This window comes from Entelurus aequoreus, linkage group LG07, assembly GCF_033978785.1.
Source record: "Entelurus aequoreus isolate RoL-2023_Sb linkage group LG07, RoL_Eaeq_v1.1, whole genome shotgun sequence".
Taxonomy (NCBI): domain Eukaryota; kingdom Metazoa; phylum Chordata; class Actinopteri; order Syngnathiformes; family Syngnathidae; genus Entelurus; species Entelurus aequoreus.
In genome coordinates this window covers 4,496,497-4,517,519 of record NC_084737.1, presented here as the reverse complement: position 1 = coordinate 4,517,519, position 21,023 = coordinate 4,496,497, and the positions used below count along the sequence as shown (strand labels likewise).

Genomic DNA, 21,023 nt, shown 5'->3' with positions numbered 1-21,023 from the left:
GAACTCTGTCTCTGCCTGATTCCTTGCTTCTTGTTCTGTTTAATAGATAGTTTGGTGCTTAAACCTGACACAGGCGTTCATAAAGTTAGACTGATTCAGGACACATTGAGTACAAGACTTTAATTCAAGTTTGGTGATTATAGCTCGCAGAAAAGGAAAACCCACAAATCTGCGACTCAGAAAATGCAAATATGGTCAATAATGGAATTATGTCACATCCAAATCAGCAAATTATGTCACATCCAAATCAGCAAATTATGTCACATCCAAATCAGCAAATTATGTCACATCCAAATCAGCAAATTATGTCACATCCAAATCAGCAAATTATGTCACATCCAAATCAGCAAATTATGTCACATCCAAATCAGCAAATTATGTCACATCCAAATCAGCAAATGAACTCAAAACCTTTAAAGTGTCCAAAGTAGCTCATTTTTTTTAAACAGCCCGCGGCACAAAAGTTAGCATTCTAATATTATTTTAGCTAATTTTTCAGGAATACGCCTCAGCTTCAAATAGTTTGATACTTGCCTGTCAGCACGTTAACTGCTAGAGTTTATGAAGCTAGTTTTGTGGGCGTACACCTCAGTCATATTTTAGTACTGGATTAAATATTGTCTAATTATGCAAACATATATTATCAAACCATTCTCTTAATAGAAATAAAAACTAATAATAATGATTTCAAAGCAAGTTATCCATCAAATTGTGCAATGTAAAAGTAGCAATAGATTTCATGGTCAAATTGTGACATTTACTGTGCTTTTTACAGCATTTTTATCGAAATGAAAAAAACTTTTACCGTAATAAACTGTGATGCCGTTTTGGCATTTACAGTAATACACTGAAAATTCTACAGTTGTCGATTTCTGGTAAAAAAAAATTTTTTAAAAACTGGCACCTCAGGTGCCAACATTTTACTATAAAATTTCTGGTTTTTTTTATTTACAGTAAAAAAACAAATGTAAAGTTTACAGTAAATTCTGGCAACTAAGCTGCCTTTTTTTACCATAAAAACAGCAGTACTGTGTTTCCGTATACAGTAATATATACTACATTTTGAGGTGAAAATATTGCAACTTACCATATTTAATTTACATTTAAGTTTTTAAAAAAATCTATTAATAAAATGCATGAAAAATGTTATAATAATAGTATTCACTGTTAGAAGCGGCCCTCTGGGGCCAAACGTAAGTGCCATGTGGCCCTCAGTGAAAAGCACTTTCACACCTGTGGTAGAGTGCCACAGCTGCTCTTATCCCCAGGTGGCCCAGGTGGTTTATCCCCAGGTGGCCCAGCTGCTCTTATCCCCAGGTGGCCCAGGTGGCTTATCCCCAGGTGGCCCAGGTGGTTTATCCCCAGGTGGCCCAGCTGCTCTTATCCCCAGGTGGCCCAGGTGGTTTATCCCCAGGTGGCCCAGGTGGTTTATCCCCAGGTGGCCCAGCTGCTCTTATCCCCAGGTGGCCCAGGTGGTTTATCCCCAGGTGGCCCAGGTGGTTTATCCCCAGGTGGCCCAGCTGCTCTTATCCCCAGGTGGCCCAGGTGGCTTATCCCCAGGTGGCCCAGCTGCTCTTCTCCCCAGGTGGTTATCCCCAGGTGGCCCAGGTGGCTTATCCCCAGGTGGCCCAGGTGGCCCAGGTGGTTTATCCCCAGGTGGCCCAGCTGCTCTTATCCCCAGGTGGCCCAGGTGGTTTATCCCCAGGTGGCCCAGCTGCTCTTATCCCCAGGTGGCCCAGGTGGTTTATCCCCAGGTGGCCCAGGTGGTTTATCCCCAGGTGGCCCAGCTGCTCTTATCCCCAGGTGGCCCAGGTGGTTTATCCCCAGGTGGCCCAGGTGGTTTATCCCCAGGTGGCCCAGCTGCTCTTATCCCCAGGTGGCCCAGCTGCTCTTATCCCCAGGTGGCCCAGGTGGCTTATCCCCAGGTGGCCCAGCTGCTCTTATCCCCAGGTGGTTTATCCCCAGGTGGCCCAGGTGGCTTATCCCCAGGTGGCCCAGGTGGCTTATCCCCAGGTGGCCCAGGTGGTTTTATCCCCAGGTGGCCCAGGTGGTTTATCCCCAGGTGGCCCAGGTGGCTTATCCCCAGGTGGCCCAGGTGGCTTATCCCCAGGTGGCCCAGCTGCTCTTATCCCCAGGTGGCCCAGCTGCTCTTATCCCCAGGTGGCCCAGGTGGCTTATCCCCAGGTGGCCCAGGTGGCTTATCCCCAGGTGGCCCAGCTGGCTTATCCCCAGGTGGCCCAGCTGCTCTTATCCCCAGGTGGCCCAGGTGGTTTATCCCCAGGTGGCCCAGGTGGTTTATCCCCAGGTGGCCCAGCTGCTCTTATCCCCAGGTGGCCCAGGTGGTTTATCCCCAGGTGGCCCAGGTGGTTTATCCCCAGGTGGCCCAGCTGCTCTTATCCCCAGGTGGCCCAGCTGCTCTTATCCCCAGGTGGCCCAGCTGCTCTTATCCCCAGGTGGCCCAGGTGGCTTATCCCTAGGTGGCCCAGCTGCTCTTATCCCCAGGTGGTTTATCCCCAGGTGGCCCAGGTGGCTTATCCCCAGGTGGCCCAGGTGGTTTATCCCCAGGTGGCCCAGGTGGCTTATCCCCAGGTGGCCCAGGTGGCTTATCCCCAGGTGGCCCAGGTGGTTTTATCCCCAGGTGGCCCAGGTGGTTTATCCCCAGGTGGCCCAGGTGGCTTATCCCCAGGTGGCCCAGCTGCTCTTATCCCCAGGTGGCCCAGGTGGCTTATCCCCAGGTGGCCCAGGTGGCTTACCCCCAGGTGGCCCAGCTGCTCTTATCCCCAGGTGGCCCAGGTGGCTTATCCCCAGGTGGCCCAGGTGGCTTATCCCCAGGTGGCCCAGGTGGCTTATCCCCAGGTGGCCCAGGTGGCTTATCCCCAGGTGGCCCAGGTGGCTTATCCCCAGGTGGCCCAGGTGGTTTATCCCCAGGTGGCCCAGCTGCTCTTATCTCCAGGTGGCCCAGGTGGTTTATCCCCAGGTGGCCCAGGTGGCTTATCCCCAGGTGGCCCAGGTGGTTTATCCCCAGGTGGCCCAGGTGGTTATCCCCAGGTGGCCCAAACATGATCAGATTTTCAAAAACCTTGCGCCACTTTGCTCCAAGTGCAGAAATGAAACGTACTTGTCCATCTCCACCTCAGTCTCCCAGTCCAGCAGCGGCACTCCTCTCAGCTCAATGTGGATGTCATAGATGCCCTTGTTGAACACGTCTCCAGTCCACTTGGCCACCTGCTGGCCAGACGGGCAAATGCTCAGCAAATGACTTCATGATTAAAGTTATTTATATATGCCCCAAAGTGCTGTACAGATTGAAACAGAAAGGTAAACAACTAATAATAACAAGGAGTACAGATTATTCTATACATAAAACACAGTTGAAATGCACAAAAATACAAAACCAAAAAAGCTGAAAGATAATTTGCTATGTAAATAATAATAGAACCAATTCAAAATGCTGCTGTATTATTTCCTCAAAAAGATGATCAATCTACTGTCTGATTGACTGTTAATATCTGCTGTAACACTTCTGCTCCAATGTCATGAGCACTTGGATACTTGACGTTAGTTTTGGGCAATACCACAGAGCAAGTAGTTATCGAAGCGGTATTGGTCATACCAATGCTGATACTGATACTGATACTTCACACTTTCAATACCATTGACTGTGGGGCGGTATAGCTCGGTTGGTAGAGTGGCCGTGCCAGCAACTTGAGGGTTGCAGGTTCGATCCCCGCTTCCGCCATCCTAGTCACTGCTGTTGTGTCCTTGGGCAAGACACTTTACCCACCTGCTCCCAGTGCCACCCACACTGCTTTAAATGTAACTTAGATATTGGGCTTCACTATGTAAAGCGCTTTGAGTCACTAGAGAAAAGCGCTATATAAATATAATTCACTTCACTTCACTCATTCAATATTTCCTGAGTTTGTAAACCATAACAAAAACGATAAAAGATTTTGTGACGGTAAAAATATCAATCTAATCACTGTAGTATTAACCATATACTAATACTATACTTGGTATCATTATTGTTAATATTTGTACTGATCCACCCACCTTTGTTTACAATCAAGAGCTCTAGTTAGGCGGTTAGCATAGCTTATTGTATCCTCCTACGGTGTGTAGTGTAGCATGTTTAGCTATTCCATGTACTCCAGTGATAATGCTACTTGACTTACTGTAGAAGCACTGTGGAGGGACATTAACTCGCCAGTGAGGACGACGTTGTGTAGCTAGAATGTGTCAACATGCATTATCAACATATAACCAAAGTAATATATGCTCCATTTATATTGTTTATGTATACAACCTAGTGGAGTGTTTCTTAACCATAGGGCGGGGGCCGCCAAAAAATATCTGTTTCTCAGTTGTAATACCCTTCTCCACCACTTGTGGCAGTAATGACAATATCAAACAAACAGAAGAAGGCTGGAGCTAAAGTAATAGAGAAGTTTCTTTTTTTTTGTTTTTTTTTTGTTTTATAGAGAAGTTTCTTAAGCGCAAAAATTATGACTAAAGTGGTGAAGTTGTATTTTCATTTGCTCTTCAATTTTATTAACAGTACATATTCATTATAATTTTAGATGATTTTTTGCCAGTTATTTATATCGTTAAGTATATTTGGTTAGTACTTATTGACCTAAGTGTATGTGTTTAATAAATAATAATATTCTTGATTTTGTCTATTACCATTGTTGGTATATTCATTATTCCTACATAGTTGATACAAATGATTGTTACAGTGTAATAATTATTGTTACCTGTGGTAATGCCACTATGATACAACATCTGTATTATAGTCTTTGAACAAAGTAAGAGTGAAAGTCATGTGAATAATCACTGAATGGAGAACTGGGGGTGGGATTAAATAAGTTATCTTCTTCCCTTTCAGGCAAAACTGGACAATCATGCATTACATACTGTACATTACCTTTTGCACTTTATTCATTTATATTATTATGTGTGGTCAACTTGGTACTTTTTTATGTCATTGCCTGAAATAAATTAATTAATTAATTAATTAACACATCCTTTCATATTTTAAAAAATCAAGAGTAATTCAGTGTTAACATTTGAGTGGGCCCCAGCTCCCACCGAGGTGAAAAAGGCCCTATGGCAGGCCCGGCCCTAACCAATCTGGCGCCCTAGGCAAGATTTTAGGTGGCGCCCCCCCCATCGGCAGTGAAGTGTGTATACTCACAAGAAACCGAATAGCTTTGTCTTTGACCTTTTTTTTAACTTAAAGAAAGCAAATTAACAATCAGAATAGTTAACAAGATACAAAAAAATATGGATAAATAAATGAATACAAAAAATAAAAAATTAATATATGAAATACAATATTTTTTACATACATAAACACAAAATAAAACGTGTCAACAAGCTGCTTAAAATAAATTAAAAATACGACATAAATAAGGCACTGCACATAACAAGATATCAAACCAGTAGGACTTTAACAACTATATTACAAAAAAAGGGGATCCTACAGAGTTCTCTATTTGTGCTTTTTAATATTGCATTAACTAGAATGACTTACAAATTACTGTACACCAGGGAGTACTGTAATTACCTAACGTTACATTATTATTTTCCATAACAATTTAGCCCCCTCCACAATATTAACCCGACGTTAAAACAGAACTAGCTATTTATTGATTAGCAATTGCCGAATCATGTAACATTAGCTTAATGCTAAAAAGCCAGGTTACTATCACATTCTGTAACAGACAAATAATTTCATGTAGGCTAACGTTACCTACCTGCTACCTCTGTCTTTTTCTCGTTTCTCCTCTTCTTTTCTCTTTTTTCTTCCCTGGGCACCTGACAGTTTTGGCCGTTTAGACATCTTGTGTTGATTTTTTGATGTGGTGACGTCCAAAAAGAGTCATGATACGGGAAGGGAGGGGGCGCACCGTGCGGGGGGAGGGGGGGCGTAATGTTGTAACAAATAATATTTCTATTAAATAGGCTTTACTTTGCATTTTAATTAACGTGGGATTATTTTATGTATTTAGAAATAATAGTACCAACTTCTTTTTTTTTTTCCCTCCAACATTTGTGACACTGGCGTGGCGCCCCCTGATGGACGGCGCCCTTAGCATTTGCCTATACGGCCTATGCCACGGGCCGGCCCTGCCCTATGGTATACTACAAGAACAGTATTTCCACTGCTTCCCATATATGCCTTCATTTGTGGCGGCCCCTTCAAACTGATGGGATGGCATCGTATTTAGCTTCCTCATATGGAGGTGGTCCACCAGAGAATAAGAAGACGTAGCAGGAGGGATGAGTATTAAATATTTAGACCCTTCTGGATTGTTTTCTTTCAACTTTTGGAGAAGCCCGTGTGGCTCTTCTCAACCAGCTGCTTTTTGCTGACCTTTATTGTCAACATCCCTGAAAAAAATGGTCATGACGACGTCATTGACTGCCGCCCTGTGGTTTATAAACATTGCTTGAAATAAATAAGGACATACCATCAGGGTGATCATGATGGGGAGTCCGTATGTGATCTCGTTGGTGGACTCGATGAGGATGACGGTCAGACTGATGGTCATCCGGACAACTCCTCCCAGGAACGCAGCCGCTCCGATGAGGGCGAAGGTCCCGGCGTAGATGTCCATGCCCAGCTTCCTGCCACAGGATACACACGGTGACAACCTTCCCGCCTTTGGCACGACAACAACAGAGCGCAAAGTGTGAAAAGTGAAGTGAGAGAAAGTCCTGAAAGAAAAAGAGTCCACCAGGAAGGCAGCAGGACAGTTGCAAATAAAAGAGCTCAAAGTCAACCTGGGCAGAGATGATTAGTTGCTGCTTTACACTTTAAGGATGTTGGCAACCAAGCGTCCAAACGCGGCCCCGCAGAGCAGTGAAGGGACAAACAGACCGCTGGGTACGGACACGCCGTAGGTCCAACACGCCAACAGGAAGTAGAGCAGGAAGAACACTGACAGAGTCACGGGGCTGAAGGTACCTGAGAGGAGGGACAGGTAGTGAGCAGGAAGTCAAAAACACTTCAAATAGACCACATTTGTCCCACCATAAGCTGCACCCAATTACAGGTAGCGAGCAGGAAGTCAAAAACACTTCAAATAGACCACATTTGTCCCACCATAAGGCGCACCCGATTACAGGTAACGAGCAGGAAGTCAAAAACACTTCAAATAGACCACATTTGTCCCACCATAAGGTGCACCCGATTACAGGTAGCGAGCAGGAAGTCGAAAAAACACTTCAAATAGACCACATTTGTCCCACCATAAGCTGCACCCAATTACAGGTAGCGAGCAGGAAGTCAAAAACACTTCAAATAGACCACATTTGTCCCACCATAAGGCGCACCCGATTACAGGTAGCGAGCAGGAAGTCAAAAACACTTCAAATAGACCACATTTGTCCCACCATAAGGCGCACCCGATTACAGGTAGCGAGCAGGAAGTCGAAAAAACACTTCAAATAGACCACATTTGTCCCACCATAAGGCGCACCCGATTACAGGTAGCAAGCAGGAAGTCAAAAACACTTCAAATAGACCACATTTGTCCCACCATAAGGCGCACCCGATTACAGGTAGGCAAGGCAAGGCAAGGCAACTTTATTTGTATAGCGCTTTTCATACACAAGGCAGACTCAAAGTGCTTCACAGACAACAAAGTGAAATGAAAGAAAATAAAAGCAAAATTAAAATGCAGACAATAAAACAAAGGTAGCAAGCAGGAAGTCAAAAACACTTCAAATAGACCACATTTGTCCCACCATAAGGCGCACCCGATTACAGGTAGCGAGCAGGAAGTCAAAAACACTTCAAATAGACCACATTTGTCCCACCATAAGGCGCACCCGATTACAGGTAGCGAGCAGGAAGTCAAAAACACTTCAAATAGACCACATTTGTCCCACCATAAGGCGCACCCGATTACAGGTAGCAAGCAGGAAGTCAAAAACACTTCAAATAGACCACATTTGTCCCACCATAAGGCGCACCCGATTACAGGTAGCGAGCAGGAAGTCGAAAAAACACTTCAAATAGACCACATTTGTCCCACCATAAGGCGCACCCGATTACAGGTAGCAAGCAGGAAGTCAAAAACACTTCAAATAGACCACATTTGTCCCACCATAAGGCGCACCCGATTACAGGTAGCAAGCAGGAAGTCAAAAACACTTCAAATAGACCACATTTGTCCCACCATAAGGCGCACCCGATTACAGGTAGCAAGCAGGAAGTCAAAAACACTTCAAATAGACCACATTTGTCCAATATCAATATAGGTCTTGTCTCAAAGTAGATGTACTGTATCAATATAGGTCTTGTCTCAAAGTAGATGTACTGTATCAATATAGGTCTTGTCTCAAAGTAGATGTACTGTATCAATATAGGTCTTGTCTCAAAGTAGATGTACTGTATCAATATAGGTCTTGTCTCAAAGTAGGTGTACTGTATCAATATAGGTCTTGTCTCAAAGTAGATGTACTGTATCAATATAGGTCTTGTCTCAAAGTAGATGTACTGTATCAATATAGGTCTTGTCTCAAAGTAGATGTACTGTATCAATATAGGTCTTGTCTCAAAGTAGATGTACTGTATCAATATAGCTCTTGTCTCAAAGTAGGTGTACTGTATCAATATAGCTCTTGTCTCAAAGTAGGTGTACTGTCACCACCATTCACATCACACCCTGACTTATTTGGACTGTTTAGCTGTTTTCCTGTGTGTAGTGTTTTACTTCTTGTCTTGCGCTCCTATTTTGGTGTTTTTTCCTGTTTTGTTGGTATTTTCCTGTAGCAGTTTCATGTCTTCCTTGAGCAATATTCAGCGCATCTACTTTGTTTTAGCAATCAAGAATATTTCAGTTGTTGCTATCCTTCTTTGTGTGGACATTGTTGATTGTCATGTCATGTTCGGATGTACTTTGTGGACGCCGTCTTTGCTCCACAGTAAGTCTTTGCTGTCGTCCAGCATTCTGTTTTGTTTACTTTGTAGCCAGTTCAGTTTTAGTTTCGTTCCCTAAGCTTCAATGCCTTTTCTTAGGGGCACTCGCCTTTTGTTTATTTTTGGTTTAAGCATAAGATACCTTTTTACCTGCACACTGCCTCCCGCTGTCGTCTGCATATTGGGATCACCACAAATCATGTTCCTGACATCTACAAAGCAATTAGCTACCTGCTGCCACCTACTGATATGGAAGAGTATTACACGGTTACGCTGCCGAGCTCTAGACAGCACAGACACTCAACAACGGCACATTATTTGCAGACTACAATTACTTGTTTGCAAAAAATATTTTTACCCCAAATAGGTGAAATGACATGATCACCCACAGCACACCAGACTGTATCTCACGACACACCAGTGTGCCACGGCACAGTGGTTGAAAAACACTGGCATAGATGTTTTACAGATCATCGTCAAGTCACTTTCTGACAGTCGCTTCAGGATGCGCCGTTTTGTGGTACGTGCCTCCACTTCGACATTGTATTCTCCCCACCAGCTTTGTTGTACTGGTAATTTTTAGCGCTCCCATAGCGAGTCTACTGACAGATATAAGTTAGAACTTTACGCTACTTTATATTAGAAATATATGTCCTATAACAAGAAGAGGAAGAAGCTTATGCTAATAGGTGCCATGTTGGGGTCCTCATACACACACCATAATAATACTGCATGTTGAAGCACAGTACGTCTGACTATGGTACCCGTTATGCTCCCACAATCCATCAAGCGGTGCAGCTTAGTAGCCTACCAAAGTTGTATGAAAACATTTTGAAAGATTTTTGAGAGCCGTGTGTAATGTTCCATATTCTCAATGGAACATTCTTGCTTGCTTACGGGTTGCTTGCTAGCGTTATTTATTGAACAGAGGGCGTCAACCCCATCATTACACCACCTTGTGTCAAACGGAATGAATAGGTGTGCACTGTCCATTTTGGAGAACATGAAAGGATTTTAAGTGCACCTTGTAGTCTGAAAATATGCTACACATTTAGTCAGGTCCAAGTATTTCCTATAAGTGTGTGTGTGTGTGTGTGTGTGTGTGTGTGTGTGTGTGTGTGTGTGTGTGTGTGTGTGTGTGTGTGTGTGTGTGTGTGTGTGTGTGTGTGCCTCACCATCCTGGTGAAAGAGCTGGTGGATGGCAGCTTCCTGCGGGTTGAAGAAGAGCGTGGCCATGTCGTTATAAGTCTTGTTGGTGCAGAAGAAGTGTCGCATGGTTGAGTTGATGTCGTCGCCTGCAGACAGCTGCAGCAAGTGCCCTCACACATGACTTCTTCACATGGAAGACTCCTTCACAATGCACTTCAAACACGGTGGTACCACACCTCACATTTTTGGATCATTCCCTCTTTTACACTAAATTATGACGCCCCAATTTTCGTACGATTCCATTTTCCCACAAAATTCTACTCCCACTTTAAATGATTTGTTTTTCTCTGAAAACATTTGTATGCCACTTTTTTCAAATGCTTTGGTTTTTACCAAAAAAATGGTACGCACGTTCGTAGGATTCGGTCTTGACAAAATTCGGATGCTACACTTTTCGTATAATTCGGTTTTTCCACAAAAATTGCATGCACCACTTTTCATCTGATTCGGTTTTTTCCACAAAATGTGTTATATTAGTTTCTTCTGATACAATTCACACGCCCCACTTCATTATATGATTCAGTTTTTACACAAAATTGGTATTCAATCAAGAAGAAGAATACTGAATTTTAGGGATGTCCGATAATGGCTTTTTGCCGATATCCGATATTCCGATATTGTCCAACTCTTTAATTACCGATACCGATATCAACCGATATATGCAGTCGTGGAATTAACACATTATTATGCCTAATTTGGACAACCAGGTATGGTGAAGATAAGGTACTTTTTTTAAAAAATAGTAAAATAAGATAACTAAATTAAAAACATTTTCTTGAATAAAAAAGAAAGTAAAACAATATAAAAACAGTTACATAGAAACTAGTAATTAATAAAAATGAGTAAAATGAAGTGTTAAAGGTTAGTACTATTAGTGGAGCAGCAGCACGCACAATCATGTGTGCTTACGGACTGTATCCCTTGCAGACTGTAGTGATATATATTGATATATAATGTAGGAAGCAGAATATTAATAACAGAAAGAAATGGGGGGAGGGAGGTTTTTTGGGTTGGTGCACTAATTGTAAGTGTATCTTGTGTTTTTTATGTTGATTTAATATAAAAAAATAAAAAATAAAAATTTAAAAAACGATATAGATAATAAAAAAAACGATACCGATAATTTCCGCTATTACATTTTAACGCATTTATCGGCCAATAATATCGGCAGGCCGATATTATCGGACATCCCTACTGAATTTATTTAATTCATCCATTCTTTCACTCTCCAAATAATCTTACTTATCTCATCATATGAAATGTAACTTACTTCACCAATTATTTGTTTATTTATTTTTTTAATTGTGATTACTTATGGAGTATATTGTGAATAAATTGAGAACAGGAAGTGAACAAAAGTTTTAGCAACTGTTATGTAAAAGAAAAGGGGTAGGATTAAATAAGCTCTGCTTCTTCCTACTCCTTTTCCAACATGTTGAAAAGAGAAACTGGAAATTGTGATGCATCATGTTGTATGCATGCATGTGTGATGTATCATGTTGTATGCATGCATGTGTGATGTATCATGTTGTATGCATGCATGTGTGATGCATCATGTTGTATGCATGCATGTGTGATGCATCATGTTGTATGCATGCATGTGTGATGTATCATGTTGTATGCATGCATGTGTGATGTATCATGTTGTATGCATGCATGTGTGATGTATCATGTTGTAGGCATGCATGTGTGATGCATCATGTTGTATGCATGCATGTGTGATGTATCATGTTGTATGCATGCATGTGTGATGCATCATGTTGTAGGCATGCATGTGTGATGCATCATGTTGTATGCATGCATGTGTGATGTATCATGTTGTATGCATGCATGTGTGATGTATCATGTTGTATGCATGCATGTGTGATGTATCATGTTGTATGCATGCATGTGTGATGTATCATGTTGTATGCATGCATGTGTGATGTTTCATGTTGTATGCATGCATGTGTGATGCATCATGTTGTATGCATGCATGTGTGATGCATCATGTTGTATGCATGCATGTGTGATGTATCATGTTGTATGCATGCATGTGTGATGTATCATGTTGTATGCATGCATGTGTGATGCATCATGTTGTATGCATGCATGTGTGATGCATCATGTTGTATGCATGCATGTGTGATGTATCATGTTGTATGCATGCATGTGTGATGTATCTTGTTGTATGCATGCATGTGTGATGTATCTTGTTGTATGCATGCATGTGTGATGTATCATGTTGTATGCATGCATGTGTGATGTATCATGTTGTATGCATGCATGTGTGATGCATCATGTTGTATGCATGCATGTGTGATGCATCATGTTGTATGCATGCATGTGTGATGCATCATGTTGTATGCATGCATGTGTGATGTATCATGTTGTATGCATGCATGTGTGATGTATCATGTTGTATGCATGCATGTGTGATGCATCATGTTGTATGCATGCATGTGTGATGTATCATGTTGTATGCATGCATGTGTGATGTATCTTGTTGTATGCATGCATGTGTGATGTATCGTGTTGTATGCATGCATGTGTGATGTATCGTGTTGTATGCATGCATGTGTGATGCATCATGTTGTATGCATGCATGTGTGATGCATCATGTTGTATGCATGCATGTGTGATGCATCATGTTGTATGCATGCATGTGTGATGCATCATGTTGTATGCATGCATGTGTGATGCATCATGTTGTATGCATGCATGTGTGATGTATCATGTTGTATGCATGCATGTGTGATGTATCATGTTGTATGCATGCATGTGTGATGTATCATGTTGTATGCATGCATGTGTGATGTATCATGTTGTATGCATGCATGTGTGATGTATCATGTTGTATGCATGCATGTGTGATGTATCATGTTGTATGCATGCATGTGTGATGCATCATGTTGTATGCATGCATGTGTGATGCATCATGTTGTATGCATGCATGTGTGATGCATCATGTTGTATGCATGCATGTGTGATGTATCATGTTGTATGCATGCATGTGTGATGTATCATGTTGTATGCATGCATGTGTGATGCATCATGTTGTATGCATGCATGTGTGATGCATCATGTTGTATGCATGCATGTGTGATGCATCATGTTGTATGCATGCATGTGTGATGCATCATGTTGTATGCTTGCATGTTCCAAATCAACTCAAACTCTCCTACGCTTCGGTTTTGACAAAAATGGTATGCCCCACTATTTTGTATGATTCAGTCTTTCAACCAAATTGGTGCGCTTCATTTTGTTATGACTCAGTTTTTCCACTAAACTTTCTTTGTTGTTGATTTCTTTGTTTTCAAAAGGATTCCAATATAAGATTCGCTTTGTCCACCAAATTTGTAAACCCCACTTTTCCTAGGATTCCTTTTTTCAATAAACTTTACCGTAAATTCCGGACTTTTTTTTACACTTTGAGCCCTGCGGCTTACAAAACGGTGCGGCTAATTTATGGATTTTTCTATCTATATTTCAAAATATATTTCCAAATAAACTGACACGGCGCTATGGCGCCATCTTTTGGACGAGTTCTCTCACTGCAGGTGCTGCAGTGTCCTTCCATTTAGTACCTTCAACAACCAAAAGTACAGTGCCGTTTAATCTTCCAGCCGTCCATGAAGCTTCTACAACTCTTCTTTCATTACTCCAAGCAACATTTTACAATATAACTAAAACCATTCTTACATACTAAAGTGTCCCATGTGTGATGTCTGTAGGAGTGTTTTCATGCATATTTGTACGTGCTATCGCAATGTAATGACGCTAGTTAGCATTAGCTAATATGCTAAGACGTTAACAAGTGTCTGTGTTAGTATTATTAACTTACAATGGCATTCTGTTTGTATTGTTTCAGTTGGACAAATTCCTCGGTAAATTCAGCAAAACGTCAGCGTGGAGTTATTGAGTCTGTTTAGCTGATTGGAAAGCTAGCTTGCGCAGCTAGCGGGTCCATGACCATGACTGACCTTTTGTTTGATCAGCCGTTTTACTGCCGTGTTACAGATATAACAATATATCAGAATATAACAGAATATTTGTATGTAAATAAGTCATTTCACAACGTATATATCTGCGGCTTAAAGTCAGGTGCGGCTAATATATGGACAAATGTTTTTTCCCCTAAAATTTAGTGGGTGGGGCTAGTATACTGGTGCGCTCTATAGTCGGGAAAATATGGTATATGTCCAACTTTTCGTATGATTCGTTTTTTTGACAAAGTTCATAAAACACAATTTTTATATGATTCGGTTTTTCCACCAAATTCGTAAAGTCCACGTGTTCTATGATTCCTTTTTTGTTGTGACAAAATTCATACCACAGTATTCCTATTATTCTGCCTTTCAATAAATTCATATGCCCCACTTTTTGTGTAATTAGTTTTTTCGACAATCTTTTTATGCTTTGTTTCCTTTATACTATATTCGGATGACTGGCTTTTCATACCATTTGGTTTTTCGACAAAACATTTTCCTGTCCCATCTTATTCATCGTACGGCCAAATGTTCGGTTTGTTAAGCTAGCGTTTGCCGTGCTAATACAGTCTGTATAAAATAATCCACCGCGGGGGCAAAGAAAGTAGCGGGTGTCAGCACTTTGATAAAGAAGGTGAGAAACACTCAAATTTGCTTCAGTTTTCGTTTACATTTTTGGAAGGTGTTGCGTCGACCAGCATTCCTCCAATGGGGAATTCAAATTGCTAGTCTCTCCCAGATTCTTTTTATGGCAATAAACTGATGTTTATATTCAATCACCAGGCAGTAGTTGGTATTTTGTGGTTTATTCTCAAAGCTTAGAGGACAAACCTGAGACCAACCCAGCACCCAAGCGTTCCCTAGCCCGGTCCAGATCGGTCTGAAAACCATCACGAAAACATTCTGTTCCTCAATCTCTCCCCCCGCCCTCACGCCCGCACAGATGCCCATTGTGTCCGTTATCTCAAGTCGGCCCGAGAAGGGAAGCAGGGAGGACTCCTCTTCTCTGCCTCCTACTTCAAGGCCGTCCACAGTGCAAGCACTTTGTCATGAGACGATCAAAAAAGGAAAAAGAGTACAAGATGGAACATTAGCTATTTAAAATATGACTATAGTCATATAAAAGAAGTAACTCTTAATTATGGATAAATGTGGATATATGCATCCGTCAAAGGGAATACTAAAAAAGGCAGGTACCACTGTACTTGATTGTACTCAGTACTACGGTGGAGTATGCTTACTGTGGTGTTGTGGCTGTTGGGGGAGTACAAGTCCCTGCACTCCCCCAACAACATGGAGGCAGCAAATACAACCAGTGACGTCACCATGGCAACCAGCAGACTCTCTATCAGCCTACAAGGCCAAAGAGAAAAGTGCTGGGATAGGAATGAGAGCGTTGGGTGGACAGGTGTTACCTAATGAACTTGGCCTTGGGGTGGATGTGTTTCATGCGGTACTTGGTAAGGTTCTTGTTCATGCAGTTGAAGAGCGCCCCCAGCAGGCCACCCACGATCCCCATCAGGACAAAGAAGGCCAGGTCCACTGCTGTCCACAGGTGGCACTTTTTATCTCCGTCGAGACACTAACAAAGAAAACATGACTGCTGATCTTTTTGGATTCAACACCATCAAATTGTATATTCAGCCTTGCATGTCAAACATACTTTCAACTGTCGGACTGGATTATGGACTTCCTGGTTCTTAAACACAGTACATCTGTCCCTCGCGCTGTCCACACCGCGCTTACAATATGCAGCTTCACCGCATGTCACAGTTTATTTCCAGTATATTTCACATATTTTGGCTCAAATTAAAGGGGGCACTTTTTTTTTTATGTTGCCTATCGTTCACAATCATTATAGAATAGAATAGAGTTTTATTGTCATTACTGCAGTGAACAAGTTCAAAGAACAACGAAATTGGAGCAGATCCCCTAAGGTGCATAAACAATAATTGAGTAATATAAATAGTAAAAAAGATAAAAAAGAAGCTATGTATCTATATATATGCCGTATTTTTCAGAGTACCGGTATAAGTCGCACCGGCCGAAAATACATAATAAAGAAGTAAAAAAACATATATAAGTCGCACTGGAGTATAAGTCGCATTTTTTGGGGAAATGTATTTGCTAAAAGCCAACAGCAAGAATAGACATTTGAAAGGCAATTTAAAATGTGTAAAGAATAGTGAACAACAGGCTGAATAAGTGTACGTTATATGAGGCATAAATAACCAACTGGTATGTTAACCTCACATATTATGGTAAGAGTCATTCAAATAACTATAACATATAGAACATGCTATACGTTTACTGTCACTCCTAATCGCTAAATCCCATGAAATCTTATACGTCTAGTCTCTTACGTCAATGACATCAATAATATTATTTCATATTTTACGCTAATGTGTTCATCATTTCACACATAAGTCGCTCCTGAGTATAAGTCGCACCCCCGGCCAAAATATGAAAAAAACTGCCACTCATAGTCCGAAAAATACGGTGTATACATCCACACACATGCATATATCCATACATATGCACATATATACATAAACACATACACACACATATATATATATATATATATATATATATATATATATATATATATATATATATATATATATATATATATATATATATATATATATATATATTCACCAACTCGAGTATTTCATATATATATATATATATATATATATATATATATATATATATATATATATATAAAATACTTGACTTTCAGTGAATTCTAGCTATATATATATATATATATATATATATATATATATTTATTTTGTTTACATAGAGAAAAAAAAAATACTTGAATTTCAGTGTTCCGGTGGCTAGCCATTAGATGGCAGTATTGTCCTGTTTAACTTCTCCATTCATGGTGAGTCTATCATTTCGGCCGCCATGTCTGTAATTTCCTCTTCTTCTGCTTCGTCTCCTTGTTGTGTGCACAGTTGTGCACTCTCTAAAAGCCCTAGATGTTATGACGTCTTTGGGCAGGCAAGCTGTTTATATTGTGGGAAAGCGGACTGTTAGTCCCCACTCAGTCTCGGGTCCGCATTGAGCTGGAGGGGGCGTGTCCTCCAGCTCCGGCTGAATACCGGGAGTTTGTCGGGAGAAAATCTCTGCCGGGAGGTTGTCGGGAGAGGCGCTGAATACCGGGATTCTCCCGCTAAAAACGGGAGGGTTGGCAAGTATGATACATACATATATATATATATATATATACATATATATACACATACATATATACTGTACATACATACAGTATATACATATATACATATATACACACATATATACACATACATACATATATACACACATACATATATATACATATACATACAAATATATATATATATATACAAACACATATATATACATATACATATATACATATACATATGTATACATATACACATGTATGTGTGCATATACACATACATACACATATATACACATATACATACATACATACATATATACCTACACTAGCGTTCAAAAGTTTGGGGTCACATGTAAATGTCCTTATTTTTGAAGGAAAAGCACTGTACTTTTCAATGAAGATAACTTTAAACTAGTCTTAACTTTACAGAAATACACTCTATACATTGCTAATGTGGTAAATGACTATTCTAGCTGCAAATGTCTGCTTTTTGGTGCAATATCTACATAGGTGTATAGAGGCCCATTTCCAGCAACTATCACTCCAGTGTTCTAATGGTACAATGTGTTTGCTCATTGGCTCAGAAGGCTAATTGATGATTAGAAAACCCTTGTGCAATCATGTTCACACATCTGAAAACACTTTAGCTCCTTACAGAAGCTACAAAACTGACCTTCCTTTGAGCAGATTGACTTTCTGGAGCATCACATTTGTGGGCTCAATTAAACGCTCAAAATGGCCAGAAAAAGAGAACTTTCATCTGAAACTCCACAGTCTATTCTTGTTCTTAGAAATGAAGGCTATTCCACTAAATTGTTTGGGTGACCCCAAACTTTTGAACACTAGTGTACTTGCAGTGTGTATATTGTACATATTACATATTGTTATGAAGGTGTCTGTTACTACATTATATATATACTTGCAGTGTGTATATTGTACATATTACATATTGTTATGAAGGTGTCTGTTACTACATTATATATATATACTTGCAGTGTGTATATTGTACATATTACATATTGTTATGAAGGTGTCTGTTACTACATGATATATATACTTGCAGTGTGTATATTGTACATATTACATATTGTTATGAAGGTGTCTGTTACTACATGATATATATACTTGCAGTGTGTATATTGTACATATTACATATTGTTATGAAGGTGTCTGTTACTACATGATATATATACTTGCAGTGTGTATATTGTACATATTACATATTGTTATGAAGGTGTCTGTTACTACATGATATATATACTTGCAGTGTGTATATTGTACATATTACATATTGTTATGAAGGTGTCTGTTACTACATTATATATATACTTGCAGTGTGTATATTGTACATATTACATATTGTTATGAAGGTGTCTGTTACTACATGATATATATTCGCCAAGCAATACTTCTGTTTCCGGTTAAGGGTGACAATGCTAACAACACGGCGGCTCATGCTAACAAGACTGCGATGAGCAGCAGTCGGGACAATGGAAGTGGAGATGAAGTTTGACATGAATAACACAGCTGCGGCTCCAAATGACATACAGCAGGTGAGCCTTTGACTTGGCTGATATGGCATGACGACACGGGACACGCAATGCCAACAACAAAGCTAACGGTCGTAGCTGCAAATGTTAAGTTGGCCAAGTTTTAGCGGAACAAGGTATGGCTGTGGGTTCAGCACGTGAAAGCCCAGTTCTAACTAACCAGGATGTGATGAAGTATTTCCATGTCGTGGTTGTGTTGTAGTGGCTGGGTGATGCTTAGAGGATAAAGTGACTTATTTTATGTTTAGAGGCCTCTAATAATAACCGATTTTTCATGCATTGACTATGAAAATATCCAATGTATTAATACTAATACTAGTAAAATCTCCCATGGAACTTCTGTTGTTTATGCTTGTGTTGTTTTAAGCTAGTTTAGGGATTAGCATACCTTGTCTGTAACATGTTTGGCCTCATTCTCCAGTGATAACACTACTTGTAAGAAATGTACTTCATTTGCCACAATAGAGGTGACGATTATTGACTTAGCGGAGCGGCTCCACACTGTGTATGAACATACACGGTTAGTCAACCTCTAAAAGTCTGCACAATTATTATTCATTTACCTTGAATTCTCCAAAGTTGAGCAGGCCAGGAAGCTGGAAGGAGCCCCACTTATTAAAGTTGATACCGGAGCGGAAAAAGTTGAGGGTGAATGTCGCCGACATTGAGCAAAAGAGCTGCAACACAAGATTGAAAAGTAGCACTGAGGTCAGGAAGCGTTCAGTTCAGGGTGTCTGCGGCACATTTGAAAAATAATATAAAACAATTAAAAAAAACATTAAAAAGTGGAGTAAAAGAGCAAGCAGGCGTAATGTAATGAGAAATTGTTGCAATATTGACAATAATAACACAAGTTGTTTTACTTTAAAACTGTCATTGCTCAAAAAATAATAAAAAGGTATAATTGACAAATAGATCTGAAGTTGATGTAGAGCAGGGGTCACCAACCTTTTTGAAAGCAAGAGCTACTTCTTGGGTAGTGATTAATGCGAAGGGCTACCAGTTTGATACACACTTCAATAAATGGCCAGAAATAGCCAATTTGCTCAATTTACCTTTAACTCTATGTTATTATTAATAATTAATGATATTTACACTTAATTGAATGGTTTAAAAGAGGAGAAAACACAAAAAAAATTACAATTAAATTTTGAAACAGTTTATCTTGTGGGGCGGTATAGCTCGGTTGGTAGAGCGGCCGTGCCAGCAACTTGAGGGTTGCAGGTTCGATCCCCGCTTCCGCCATCCTAGTCACTGCCGTTGTGTCCTTGGGCAAGACACTTACACTTTACCCACCTGCTCCCAGTGCCACCCACACTGGTTTGAATGTAACTTAGATATTGGGTTTCACTATGTAAAGCGCTTTGAGTCACTTGAGAAAAAGCGCTATATAAATGTAATTCACTTCACTTCACTTCATCTTCAATTTCGACTCTTTAAAATTCAAAATTCAACCGAAAAAAAGAACAGAAAAAATTTAAAAAAAATTTTATGGAACTTCATTAGTAATTTTTCCTGATTAAGATTAATTTTTAGAATTTTGATGACATGTTTTAAATAGGTTAAAATCCAATCTACACTTTGTTAGAATATATAACAAATTGGACCAAGCTATATTTCTAACAAAGACAAATCATTATTTCTTCTAGATTTTCCAGAACAAATTTTTTTTAAAGAAATTCAAAAGACTTTGAAATAAGCTTTAAATTTGATTCTACAGATTTTCTAGATTTGCCAGAATAATTTTTTTGAATATTAATCATAATAAGTTTGAAGAAATATTTCACAAATATTCTTCATCGAAAAAACAGAAGCTAAAATGAAGAATTAAATCAAAATGTATTTATTATTCTTTACAATAAAAAAAATAAATTTACTTGAACATTGATTTAAATTGTCAGGAAAGAAGAGGAAGGAATTCAAAAGGTAAAAAGGTATATGTGTTTAAAAATCCTAAAATCATTTTTAAGGTTGTATTTTTTCTCTAAAATTGTCTTTCTGAAAGTTATAAGAAGCAAAGTAAAAAAAATAATGAATTTATTTAAACAAGTGAAGACCAAGTCTTTAAAATATTTTCTTGGATTTTCAAATTCTATTTGAGTTTTGTCTCTCTTAGAATTAAAAATGTCGGGCAAAGTGAGACCAGCTTGCTAGTAAATAAATAAAATGTAAAAAATCGAGGC

At 39.9% G+C, this 21,023-nt stretch overlaps 1 protein-coding gene across 4 annotated transcripts in view; it reads right to left on the bottom strand.

Annotated features, from left to right (window-relative positions):
• clcn6 (chloride channel 6) overlaps nucleotides 1-21,023 on the bottom strand; it is an 83,147-nt gene that overhangs the window by 42,312 nt on the left and 19,812 nt on the right. For all 4 annotated transcript variants that reach the window (XM_062052444.1, XM_062052443.1, XM_062052442.1 and 1 more), the window contains exons 11-17: nucleotides 19,404-19,517; nucleotides 15,525-15,691; nucleotides 15,351-15,462; nucleotides 10,108-10,237; nucleotides 6,820-6,973; nucleotides 6,477-6,633; nucleotides 3,119-3,225 (exon numbers count right to left, since the gene is read on the bottom strand). In XM_062052444.1, coding sequence (XP_061908428.1) covers nucleotides 3,119-3,225; nucleotides 6,477-6,633; nucleotides 6,820-6,973; nucleotides 10,108-10,237; nucleotides 15,351-15,462; nucleotides 15,525-15,691; nucleotides 19,404-19,517 — 941 coding nt within the window. The remainder of the gene's footprint in view (nucleotides 1-3,118; nucleotides 3,226-6,476; nucleotides 6,634-6,819; nucleotides 6,974-10,107; nucleotides 10,238-15,350; nucleotides 15,463-15,524; nucleotides 15,692-19,403; nucleotides 19,518-21,023) is intronic.